Here is a 13,559-nt window from a genome sequence, read left to right as displayed (position 1 = left end):
AAAAAATCTCATAAAACATGGATAAATACATACATAGAATCTATATAGGATCTCATAGATCTATGAGATCCTATATAGATTCTATGTATGCATTTGTCCATGTTTTATGAGATTTTTTCCATAGGGCTGTACTCTTCGACTACTATATTATCTATACATATACACATACACTGCGGTTTCAGTGACTAGCAGCTGTTTTTTGTACCCCCTCTCCTAAAAAAAATCCTCTAAAAGTAAAATTTATTTTAATTAATCACGAAAATTACGCGGTAAATAGTTTTCATTTTTTTTTTAATTGTTAGAAATATCTTATTCTTCAATTTACTAGTTTTTCGATCTAGTGGTGAAATTCCTTCGATGGAAAAAATTGAAAAAATTGTCATTTTCCCACGCTTCTCCTATGTTACGTGTACAAAAATGTCATTTTCAATTGCAATTATCTCAAGTTAGGTGCGGTAAATCATCTTCAAATTTTAACAGCATATGTATGATGCATTGAATGACTGATATTTAAAGTTTTGAGGATTTCTTGAAATGTTGCTTTCATAACCGTACTACCTTAAACGATTTTCAGTGGAGTACTTAAAAATGTTTTGTTAACACTTACACATTGTTTTAGTACATTGCTTATACCGAGTATTATAATAATACTATATTTATCAGCGTAAGACTCAAACTGTTTTTCCAGTGGATGCCATAGCTACAAGTTTCTGAATGCTATCTTTCCCCCGTTTATAAGCATTCGACGCCCCACCCTCTCCCCACTCTGACTTTCTCGGTTCTCGGTAATAACTTAATACACTCTGCACGTTGGCAGTAGTATTTTTGAAGCCATGGCAGGAGGAACATCGTCGGCAACCGCCGCACAAAATACTTTTTTTTGGCAATCGAAGGAGGCCATATCATTAAATGAATTTTTTAAATTGATCTACCAAGCAGATACCTCTTTAAAAAATCCTCATTTATTGAAATGTAGTGTATTCAAGTGTCAAATTAGTGAATTTTATCAAAAGTGGAATTGTTCTGACGAGATTGTGAGCTATGAAGCTTCATTACCTTTTTTATTAAATAAATTTAAAGTCAATAAAAATAATGATATTTTTAATTTAGAAAGAAGCACTACTAAACAATCAATTAAAGAAGTAATTTCTTCGACAAAATATTTGACTAATAATGTACATGTTCAAAAAATGATAACATCTTCAAGTAACGATGAGATATTTGACATGTTGCCGCAGTTATCAAGAAGGTTGCCTGGCTACTGGTTCAATTTAACTTTTCCCGATGATGTTTCTATACTACAAAATTTTGTTAAAAAGCAATCTTTAATAGATAAAGAAAACAACGCTGAGGTAAATGAAATGCCAGGTATTAATACAAGCATGTATTACATTGGTTTGCCTGGATCATTCAGCGAAATGCACATTGAAGACTCAGATTTAGCTTCAATCAATGTAATTCGGGAAGCTCTTCAAGATGCCGATCATAACACACCCGCAAATATTACACCTATTGCCAAATTGTAGTTAATAGTGCCAAACAAACAAGCATTGATTGAAGCCTTAGCTGTTGAAACGTCTAAGAATCAAAACCAATGTCTTTTAAAAATATATCATAAAGATCTTTATGTTACCGTAAAATTTTTAAACAGCCACAACATTCAATATGGAATTCTTGAGCAACGAGTCGGAGAAGCGGTCTACATTAAACCCTCTATATTTCATCAAGTAATAAATGTCCTGCCAAATATTGCCGAAGCGATTAATTACGGATCACTTTTATGGAATGATATAACTAAGTCTTTAGTTAATTGTACATGTGAAAGTTGTCGATATACAAAAATTACGGATAATAAAGAGGTGATGGTAGTGAGACGAATGTCTAAGCGTTAAATTCATTTGTGTGACCAACCCAAATGCGAAGCGACATTTTTTAATCAGAAATTATTACAAAAACATCGGAGGGAAGACCATCAAATTGCAAAACCATTCACATGTGAACTGTGCCAAAAAAGTTGGGCTTCTTACTTTGGCCAATATAATCATTTTTGCACTGCCTCAGCAGGAGTTAGTGAATCTATAGGTCAATCATCAAGTGTTGCCACAAGAGAAGTAGAAAACGCTACCCGTGATGATATAATAAATGCTGTGGCATTAAAAAATATTCAAAAAAGTTATTGTGCTGTGTGTCAAATATATGTTACCCAAATAAAACGACACCAAAATTCAAAGCGACATGTGCAAAATGGAACATCTGAAGCACTAGGAAAACAATTGAAAAGTTCAACAATGATTACAAGACCAAACGATGAGATGATCACTTTATCATTTAAAAGTTATAGACAATGTGAAAAGTGTAAAAAAAAATTTTTGTCCGAAAAAACATTGAATAATCATAAATGTATCAAAGATAGACCATATAAATGTTGTGGTAAATATTATTCAAAGCGAGCCTACAATGTTCACAAATCGTCTAAATTGCATAAGAAAAAATTTGGTTAAACAATTAATAAATACAGATTTCGATATACTATTATTATCTATATTCCCTGATTTAAAAAATGGATTGAAAAGTATTCAAAAGTATTGAACCTATGCAAACTGTATATCTATATATACATACAATATAGATATACAGTTTGCAAAGATTCAATACTTTTCAATCCTGAGAATTCTAATAATTTGAGATAATAAAGGATAAAAAATCCAATAAAATAGAATGATTTTATTTATTTAATAATGTATTTTTATTAAAAGTTGAAAAATCAAATAAGAAATTTTCATCATTAAATTATCTCAATCATTAAATAATTTGTGAATGCTTTTCAAGCAGTATCTTTTTTTTTAATTATTAAAATTGTTGAAATAAATAATAAGTAATGATAAAGTTGTTATTATGATCTTAATCATTAAATAATGTGCTAATACTTTTGAAGCAGTATTTTTTTTTAATTTGTTAAAATGAATAAATAATAAGTAATTATAGTTTTTATGAAACTGCAGTTAAATAAACAAACATGCAAATAAAATTAAAATTTATCTTAAGAATCTATACTCCTTTGAATATTATAGAATTGTATAATTTGGGTTCTCAGAATCACTAATCAATGGAGTACTTTGATTATGGTATTGGTATTCACAGTCATTAGGATCGCGCTGCATAAATACCTTATTATTCTCATTAAAATTTTTAACTGGAGGATAGTAATTATAATGTTGAGTGGTGTATAAACCTGAATGTTGATCAGAGTAACATGAATTTGGATACTGTCTTGATGAGTATTCCAAAGATTGTGTTGTACATGGATATTGGTCTTGAGTGGTCCAAGAGTGTCGGTTTACCGAATCATCACATGCTGTAATATAGTCAGGTTTTACCAGGAAAAGAAGTTGAGGTTCGATCAGGTTTGAGTTCTGTTCATCAACATTCATAGTGTCTGGTATCATTGAATTTTGATTATTCACAATCTTGGTGGCTACATTGATAGGATGAATAATATTTGGCAGAATGTGTTATTGGTATTCAGATTCTGAAGTTATCCCAGGTTGTAGAGAAAGTTCATCTCGGTAATCAGCAGTCCTAGGGTTTGAGTTCACTAAAGCAATCCATGGTTCTGAGAGTCGCAGAGGTTCAGACGGTGGAGGATTTAACTTCATAGGAGAATTGTGAATCTCAGCGATGGAACTATACTCCAATGCAGTTTTTCTAGGTTCCAGATACTGCTGATCATTGAGTTTAGAACAAGTTTTACTGGTCGATTTGCTTTTATTTGTTTTCCTTTTATTAGATGCTATTTTATTTATATGACCTACGTAATCAGCTTCATTAATTTGTTGTTCAGAACGACTATTAGCCCATGCTAGAAAAAGAATATCAAAGCTAAGTTTCTCATGATTGAAAGAAAAAGAAAATTTTTCAATAATTTTTTTAATGCAATAGCTTACCAAGTATTGCCTGATATAACTGTGGATGTATAGGCAACCGTGATACTCTCGAACCTTTAGCGCAATAATTATGTAAATTGTTACCGTAAACCTCTATCAGAGCTTCTTTTACTAAATTTTTCCAATCTGATAAATTCGAGCTCTTGGAACTTTCTGTTCGTTTTTCAATAAAAGCTATAGTAGACTTAGGAAAAAAAATATTATGTGTTTCTGAGATTTGAGCCTATAATCAGAAATTTTATTAATAAACAATAATAACAAAATATCAAATAGAATTTTACCTTTGTAGGTCCAGGTATTAAAAAATCATCAGGAGATTTCTGAAAGTCGATGTGAAAATTTAATACTGATTGTAAACATCTAATTGATTATAAAATTAATTGTAAATTTAAATGTAAAATTAAGAAACTTTTATTTTACCAAATTAATTAAATCAAGACGTTCATCGGAGTCTTGGAGCCATTTGTTTTCCCGCTCAACTGCAGTGACGACTTGCTTAAAAAAATACAGATTGCTTTGGGATACTAAAAAAATTTAATTGCAAAAAAATTAAATAATTGTGAAAAAAAAAAAGAAATTATATCATATTAATAGCGGTTTATAGATTTTTTTTTACCGACGGAGTTTTTAATTCTTGACACATTTTTTTTGAATTTAAAAGGAAAAATAAGGATAAGAATACGACGTCCGGCATAACTTGAACACCGAGTAATATGTTATGCCGGACGCTGTTGACTGCGATACTAAACTTGATGAAAAGTGAAAGACAATATAGCTTTGGAATACGTTGTCGGTGGAAGGTGTGAGAGGAGCAGGGAAGGAGAAAAAGTTGAGTTACTGAAAAAAACAATATGACTGTAAGGATCGCCTCAAATTCTAGATCATTAGACGATTGAACAAAAAAAAAGTTTTTTTAATATAAAAAAAAAATATCTTTGGAAAAACGAATAAAATAAAAAAAAATAAGAAAACGAAGTTACTGTTACGGCTATAAATATTAGAAAAATCAAAATTTTTGCAACTTTAAAACTTGAAACAAATTTGTTGAAAGTACCTTGTAGCGTCATTTATGTCATTCTTGAAGTTCGCTTATTCATAATTCTGTATGTATGAAAAAAATATTTATTATTTAAAAAAAAGTTTTGGGTACTAAATTACTTTCATAAACTTTTTTTATGTTTTGAAGTCACGAAAAAATTTTTTTTTCATTTCCAATTGTCGTAACAGTCACTTGGTTTTTTTGCAATTGAAAACTTTTTGTAACTATATTCTTTTTTTTCGTTGTTATCGTTTTTTTTTGTTTTCACAAAGTTGCTAAATATTTTTCCGAACAAAATGACACCTTGTCCGTAAGTTTTAGTAAATATACAAAAAATTTATAAATAATAGATTGTAGACGAGACTTATTATAATGAATGCAAATCATCGACACAATACTGCATGGTGTTCACTACCATACTGGTATAATAAAAAATGCAATATATTTCTAGCCGTTTGTACCTGGACGATTGTGCCGGTCATTACATTCGATTTTTGCCGAATATTTTTTGAATGAAAATATTGTAGAGAAGTTAATCTTAAATAAAAAAAAGTTTTTTGAAGCAAATCGCTCATATTGATAATATCCGAAATATAGCGCGATGACCTCTTGATAATTACAAATTGTTGTGAATTATAATTTAAAACTTCTTATACATAAACGCAACGTTTTCAGTTTTTATGGCTACAATCTGTAAAAAATTATCCTATTATTAGAACTAGATGACTAAACAGGTGAATAATCCACTCATTTCAACACAATTCAAATGACTATTATGTTGAAGATGCAATTTCATATCTTTCTTTTGTGACATTTTTAATGATGAAAATTTCTTAAAATATGTAATCGAAGCATTCTAAATTTTTAAATTTTATTTATAGCCAAAATAACAAGAAAACCGTAAAAAAGGAAAAAAGACGGCACCGTACTCATCTAACCAGTGACGAAGAATGAAGGGTACGAATTTTCTGGAATTATTTTTTATACATATACAAAAAAATTTAATTTTAGGAAAATGAAAAATTTTGTTCCCCCAATTAAACAAAAAACAAGCATTTCTTCTTTGTTCATTCATTTTTCCCCTTATATATTATGAAAGTATTATTACAAATTTTTATTGAAAAGTTGTATTAAAAAATTTTTGATAAAATGTGTTTGTTCCTTAAATGAGAAAAGGGGAAATTTTTAGTTACGTTTTGTAAGTACTACCAGAAAAATAAAAATTATTAAACAGTTAATTAATAAATAGGTAATTAAAAATTGAAAAAAAAAAAAAAATTATGATCGTCAGTCTCCGTGAACACTAGTCCAGTCGGCAGGGAAATATTAGGTGGTTTGTTTACGACTTCCAATGTAAATGGGGTAAATTGAAAAAAATTTTTTTTTAAATACTCAGGAAAATATGTAGATCATTTTCACAAAAAAAAAAAAAATCGCGGAAATTCAATTGTTTAAAAAATAGCCTTTTTCCAAGTAGCTTTGGATTAAAATATCTCAGAAACTACGCAAAATTAGTCGAGACATGCTGCGTATGAAATTTAAAGAATTAAATAAGGAACAAAATGAGCCATACCCGATATCTCTACGACCAATAGTTTACGAGATATGAATTTTGTAATGAAAAAAAAAACACGGTTCCGCTCAAGCGCTTATAAACAAATCGCTGTAATTTCGCAAAAAATCATTAGATTTACTTTTATTTTTTTTTTTTAATTATAGCTATTGTTGTCTTCTATAACCAAAAAAATCAGCTAAGCTCAAAAAAATTTTTTGGATTTTATTTGAATTATTTTCAGTTTTTCGAATTTCTCCATTAAAAAATAGTTAAAATTAGAAAAACAAATTTTTTTTTTCATACAACAATTATTCCGGCAACAAAGAATCGATATGAAAAAAAAATTTTTTTTTTTAATTTTTTTAGTGCAAAAATATAGTTGACAAGTTTAAAAAAATATGAGCTCTACGGGGATTCGATGTCCGGATCCGAGGAAGTGCGCGTGCGCCATTCCCCTCAAACCGTTGTCGGAGAATGATAGGAGAAATAATAATAATGTGAGGCAAATAATAACAATAGTAAGCGGCCGCTCAGATACTCGCAGTAATTTCTTTTTTTCATCTTTTTTGTAATTTTTTGTCTTAATTAACTTTTAAAAAATCGACTCAACAATATAGGTATCAAACGATTCAGAATTTCATGAATCGTAAAGATATCCTATCGCGTGGGAAACATTTTTTTTCTTAATTTTTCTATTTGTTTAGATAAAACAGTTAGTTAACAATTAAAAATTCGTTTCCACAATGTAGGTATCAAACGATTCAGAATTTTATGAATCGTAAAGATATCCTATCGTGTGGAGAACTTTTTTTTTCAAAAATTTTGTTATTAGTTTAAAAAAATTGTTAGTTAACAAAAAAAAAATTCGTTTCCACAATGTTTGAAAATTGAAAATAGAAAAATTTTTGAAAAAAAAAAGTTCTCCATTATTATTATTATTATTATTATTATTATTATTATTATTATTATTATTATAGCAATTATCATTAATAAAAGCATATAAATATTCTTGAAAATACATTTTTTTCATTTAAAAGGATAAATATTAATACGAATATTTTTTAATAATAATTTTTTATTGTTTAAAATATTCATCCGATTTTTGTTATAATAATAATAATTATTATTAAAAATTTTTAATAATATTATTTGATGCATTATTTTTTCTCGTTCTTTAGTTCGTTAACGATCGGATTCTGAGAATTCCACACAAATCCGGGGCAACATGGTTATGTTATCTTCTCTTTTTCTGTTGTACGGGTTTATTCCCCCCGATTTGTCCACTGGTCTCGGTTTTCTTCTCCTCTCTTGGGCTTTCTGACTCACCGACATACACCCTTTATAAGTATGTGTGCCGGGTGCGCTCGATTCCTACTCTATGGTTACCCCTACTCTATGGTTATTTCTAATCCTTTCTTACCAACATTCCACCCAGTAAAAAGTACGCCCATCCAGTAAAAAGAACCCCCACCCAGCATACGCACCGTGTTATTTCGCCTAGGGAAGGGGAACTTTTTACCCACGATCTGGCATTTCCACCTTACCAGAAACAATTAAAAATTAAAAGTAGTCGTGCACAGTCGTGAAAAACTGTGATAGTGACCAGTGACGTTCTACATTTAGTGAGTGTAATTTTTGTATTCACCTTCGGGATATGTATAAAAAACAATATCGTACAACGCGCTCAGACAGAAGCAGTAAAATCGGTGAGTATATAAACTTTATTGTTTTAATGATTTATAAAAAAGTGGAAATTAAATAAATTTTCAAACATAAAAATAGATGAATAGATAATCAAAAAATTAAAATGAACTCTTCAGCAGCTGATGCTTTCGAATGTTTCATTTGCATTGTAACAACGTTCTATGAATTAAACACTTATTAATTTTTTAATATTTTTTAATACGGATTTATTTAATTCATTATTAATAACGATTATTGTTATTTTGTTTTTTACAATAAAAATAAATTAATATCAAATGAATTCCTATTCACACATTTTATCATTATTTTGAAAGCTTATTTATTACTTGACAACGTTAAAGTACAAATAAAAAATGTGAAAAACAAAATGATATTGAAATAAGCAAATATCAATTATTTTTTGAAATTTTTTTTAAATAAGTAACTTATAACAAAAAATTTGACAAAAATTATACCCGCTCGGAAAATAAAATAATTACAGGTATTATTTCTTTAATATTGTTTTTTGTATAATTGACTTAATTAATAAAAAAAATTACAAAAAAAATTTTATCAGAAAATAAGAAGAAGAATTATAAAATTATAATTATAATAAAATTATTTTAAACAAAGTATTGAAAAATTATTAATATTTGCTAGCTTTAATATCATCATACTCATTTATATGTATACACGCGCGAATAATATTTTAAATATCAAAGAAGTATTATTAATAATTATTCATAGACGCTCGTCATACCGAAAGACCTTCCGAAAATACAACAAAGGACGCTTTGGTGATCGACATTGAAGACCAAAGACTGCCGCCACCACCACCGGCGCAAAAACGAAAAAAAATACAAAAAAAATTGGTGAGAAAAATTTAATGTTATGTTTGCATTTAAAAAAAAATTTTTTTTTTTTATTTTTTTTAATAACTTCAGCCATTTCAAATCTCTCCATTTTTCAAGCATTGAATATATATAAATACTTTCAAATCTTGAAACGTCATAATATTCGGAAAGATTTGAAATTATTAAATTTTCTTTTAATTTTTAAATATATATCAATCACTAAATAATCGTTACATTTTTCAATCGTTGTGAGATTTGGAATGATTTGTAACATGCTAAAATAACCCTGTATCGATAAGTCATCGGAGATTGATAATCGTTCGACGCAACACGAGCGCGTCTCGGTCTTCGGGACCAGTGGTAGTAAATAAGAAGGGATCATTTTGGGTATCTTATTCTTCAATTTAGTAGTTTTTCGATCGAGTGGTGAAATTCCTTCGATGGAAAAAATTGAAAAAATTGTCATTTTCCCACGCTTCTCCTATGTTACGTGTACAAAAATGTCATTTTCAATTGCAATTATCTCAAGTTAAGTGCGATAAATCGTCTTCAAATTTTGACAGCATATGTATTATGCATTGAATGACTGATATTTAAAGTTTTGAGGATTTCTTGAAATATTGCTTTCATAACCGTACTACCTTAAAATAAGTTAAATAATTATAATTAAAATATTCATTAGTTTAGTGTTGAATGATTTTTATGGGGATCATATACCCGAAAATCATTTGGTTGACCTTGTGGTGATAATATTTTATTTGAAATTTTATTCAGTGAATTTTATTATTTAACATCAAAAATTATTTTAATCTCAGTAGATAATTTGTTTATAAATTATAATAATTTATTTTATAATTTAGAAAAATTTACTATACGTCTTTACGTAAAATTTAGTTGAGAATTTTCATTTGACGAAAAATAATTTATTATAAATATTAACATGGTTGGTTTAAATGAAGTAAAATAATATTTATTATACCAAATATTTTTTATTAATAAGAATTTAATCAGAATTTATTCTGAAACATTACTTATGCAAATTTACAAACATGTTAGAATTACAATTACAATCCATGCTTGCAAAGGTGGAACATTTCATGAACTCCGCCGTCCATCTTACGGCAATAAAAAAATATATTATTTTTTAAATATGAAAAATTTTATAAAACAAATTATATAGTCCATTAATTTATATAAAATAAAACAATTAATTTTCTTTACACTTTGGAAAAATTTATCAAGTGTCTTTTCGAAATTTTGTTGAGCGTCAGTATAAAATTTGAAGGTCACTGCCAACAAAGTACGAAGGTCATAACAAAGCCAGCTAATGAATATCGAAGCTTCTATATTCAACGATTACTTAATCGGAAAATTTTATATTATAAAATTTTATAATTGCGAATTTATACTACTAATTTTATTATGGAAAATTGTTACATAACAAGGATTGATTAAACTAATTCTTAGTGAGATTATAATTAGAAAAATGTTAAGTTAAAAATAATTCTTGGATGAAAAATAAGTATAAAATTGCGTAGTTGAATTTAATTCTGAGTTATAATATAGTTAGGAGAATAGTCTATTGAAATTTTAACGTTTAAGTTGTGGTCTGTTAGTGGAAGTTTGATTATTGAAATTGAATTTAATTCTCGGAAAAGTATTTGGAATTTGTTATTGAGAAATTAAATTGATTAAATATGATTAAGTCCGGATATTGTTATAGAGTCGTCTGTAATTTAGTAGTCGAAATATCAAGTGTTAATCAGTTAAGCTGATGACTGAATAATTTAGTAGAAAATTTGGCGAAGTTGAATTAAATTGTTTATGAGTGTTATGGGGAATTTAGTGAAAAGGGGATATTGTCAATTGATTATAAAATGATTGTCAAATGATTATAAAATATTTGATTTAGCTAAATACTTTTAAATACATTTTAATCACCTAATAATTTAAATTTATGATTTTATCAGGCGATAAGAAATGATTGAAAAAGTTGTGGTCGTTCAAAATACTTTAAAAACTTTTGAATCACTAATAGTTAATTATCGTTTTATAGAGCTATTCGGAACAATTAAAAAATATTTGATTGTTTAAATGCTTTTAAATACTTTTTAATGACTAAGTGTCGAAAATTTTCCATTTTACCCAAAGAAGAAAAATCATTCCAAAGGATTTCATTTCTTTGGATATTTATAAATACTTAGTAATCATAGAATAGTTTTTCAATTTTTTTGAAAAACAGGAATTTTTTATAGAAAAATATTTGAAAGTATTAAAAAAAAAAAAATTTTTTTTCAAATCGCTTGTTGCTGAAATTCAACGACATTGAATACTTGTCAATCTTTGAGAATACTTTTAAGTCGCGACTGCGAATTTAGAAGTCTTTAGAAACGTTACAATTTTACATTTTCAAATCGCTTATAATTTTTTTTTTTATTCCCTAAGAATATTTGAAAGTATTTGAATTGTTTCGTTTGCAATCGCTTTGAATACTTTTAAATTTAGAGCATGAATTCGAAAAGATTAAAAAAGACTCAAATTATTTTTGAATCGGTTTTATTCACTTTTTATAATCAGAATGTTGTAACAATTTTTAAATTAAAAAAAATATAATAAGTAAAGAATTGTAAAAACTTTTTTTGCAACCGTTCTAATGTTATTGTGAATGTCTAATTTAAAATCTCTTTGTTTTAAATAAATAAATAAAGATATATATATATATATATATATATATATATATATATATATATATATATATATATATATATATATATATATATATATATATATATTTAATTAAGTAACACTTTTTAATTGTATGATTATAGATACACCGTGTGCTACTGTTGAACAGCTGCCGGTGCTGGAAATTAAAAAAGAAATGCAGAGATCGCCTGTGTGTAAGGTAAGCAAAAAAAATGAAAAAGGTCCTATTTAAAAAAGACATTATAAAAAAGACCATTCGCCAACCGAAATAGGAGTCGTTTTTTTCCCGTTATTTTAGTTCTTGCACAGTATATGACAAACCTGTAATTTAAATTAAATTCAATTTTAAGTAATAATATTCAATGAAAGCTACAACAGAAAATTTGATACAAATTAAAAATTATAAATTTACAATTTGTTTCAGATGTCAGACGAGAATACAGCAGAATCTGAAGTGCCATTATCAAATCGCTTAATAAAGCGAATGCTAAAAATTGTAGCAAGCGTAAAGGTAAAATGCAATAATCGAAGATAATAAAAAAATTAATTAAATTTTCGTACATTTAAAAAATTATTGTTACAGAAAGCTAAAAATGATGAACCGGGGAAAAATGTGTTGTCTGCTGACGAAACCAAAAAAAAAAGGTTTCAGCCGAAGACTTGATGACCGTCCTGAGAGCGACCGAAAGAAATTTATATTCCATGCAAGAAAATATTATAAAGAATCCATGCTATAAAAGCAGCAGCGCCAAAAATCAGCAGCATTCAAAAAATCCAAACATTCAGGAATTTAAAGGGTCAGATAAAGGAGAAAGGAAGCCATACAGTTTCCAACAATCTTATGAAAGACGTAATAATAATCCGAAGAATAATAAAAAAAAATTCACTCCTCAGTCATACAACCCTCAGCCATACGGTCCTCAGCCACACAATCCTCAGCCATACAATCCTCAGACATACAACCCTCAGCCATACAACCCTCAGCTATACAACCCTCAGCCATACAACCCTCAGCCATACAACCCTCAGCCATACAACCCTCAGTTATACAACCGTCAGCCATACAACCCTCAGCTATACAACCCTCATCCATACAACCCTCAGCCGTACAATCCTCAGCCACACAATCCTCAGCCATACAACCCTCAGCCGTACAACCCTCAGTCATACAACCCTCCCACATTCGTTCCTCTGATATATAACCCCCCAACATTCTCTGCCTAGACATTCATTCCCCAGACGTTCAATAACTAAAAACACAATATATAAAAATAAATATAATGAATGAGAAAATAAAATTTCTGTAAAATATAATTATTGATTTATTTATTTATTTAATCAACATACGCCCATCGGTAATAGCCATCAATATAAAACCATCTAAAATAAAGTAATATTAATTAAAAAAGAAAAAGAAAATTAATTAGAATTTAATTAATGAAAAATGAGATAAAGTAGCACTGCACATTTCTTGACATTTAAATCGAGTTTGTTATTTATACACCATATAGCTAGTATATTGATGTCATGCTGTAAGATCTCGCAGTCCTGTTCGCCTGTTATTGTTCTGTAGATTTTCAGATCGTCCACATACAGTATTGACTCTGATTCAAACTCAATCCTAATGTCGTTTGCAAAGATGTTGAAGATATCGAAGAGAATAGGGTCCAAATGCGACCCCTGTGGAACTCCAGACGTCACCATATGTATTTATCAGATACATATATTTATGAGATATTGCCTTAAAATGTTTTTATTTGAATAAAATACCTTTTTTA

At 28.2% G+C, this 13,559-nt stretch overlaps 2 protein-coding genes across 2 annotated transcripts; both read left to right on the top strand.

The window, feature by feature from the left end:
- The first annotated feature begins 8,122 nt into the window (after positions 1-8,122).
- On the top strand, positions 8,123-12,500 carry LOC141527229 (uncharacterized). Its single transcript, XM_074242588.1, has 5 exons — positions 8,123-8,244; positions 8,969-9,093; positions 11,904-11,980; positions 12,206-12,292; positions 12,365-12,500. Exons 1-4 carry the CDS (start codon positions 8,193-8,195, stop codon positions 12,255-12,257), a joined length of 306 nt encoding a protein of 101 aa, XP_074098689.1. The 5' UTR covers positions 8,123-8,192; the 3' UTR covers positions 12,258-12,292; positions 12,365-12,500.
- Positions 12,366-13,085, top strand: LOC141527228 (uncharacterized). The gene has a single exon (XM_074242587.1). It carries the CDS (start codon positions 12,445-12,447, stop codon positions 13,003-13,005), a length of 561 nt encoding a protein of 186 aa, XP_074098688.1. The 5' UTR covers positions 12,366-12,444; the 3' UTR covers positions 13,006-13,085.
- The last annotated feature ends 474 nt before the right edge of the window (positions 13,086-13,559 follow it).

This window comes from Cotesia typhae, unplaced genomic scaffold (assembly GCF_013202065.1).
Source record: "Cotesia typhae breed Kobodo isofemale line unplaced genomic scaffold, CoteBio_Ctyphae contig_4, whole genome shotgun sequence".
Taxonomy (NCBI): Eukaryota; Metazoa; Arthropoda; class Insecta; order Hymenoptera; family Braconidae; genus Cotesia; species Cotesia typhae.
The sequence above is the reverse complement of the archived record's forward strand: the minus strand, read 5'-3'. Positions and strand labels throughout refer to the sequence as shown.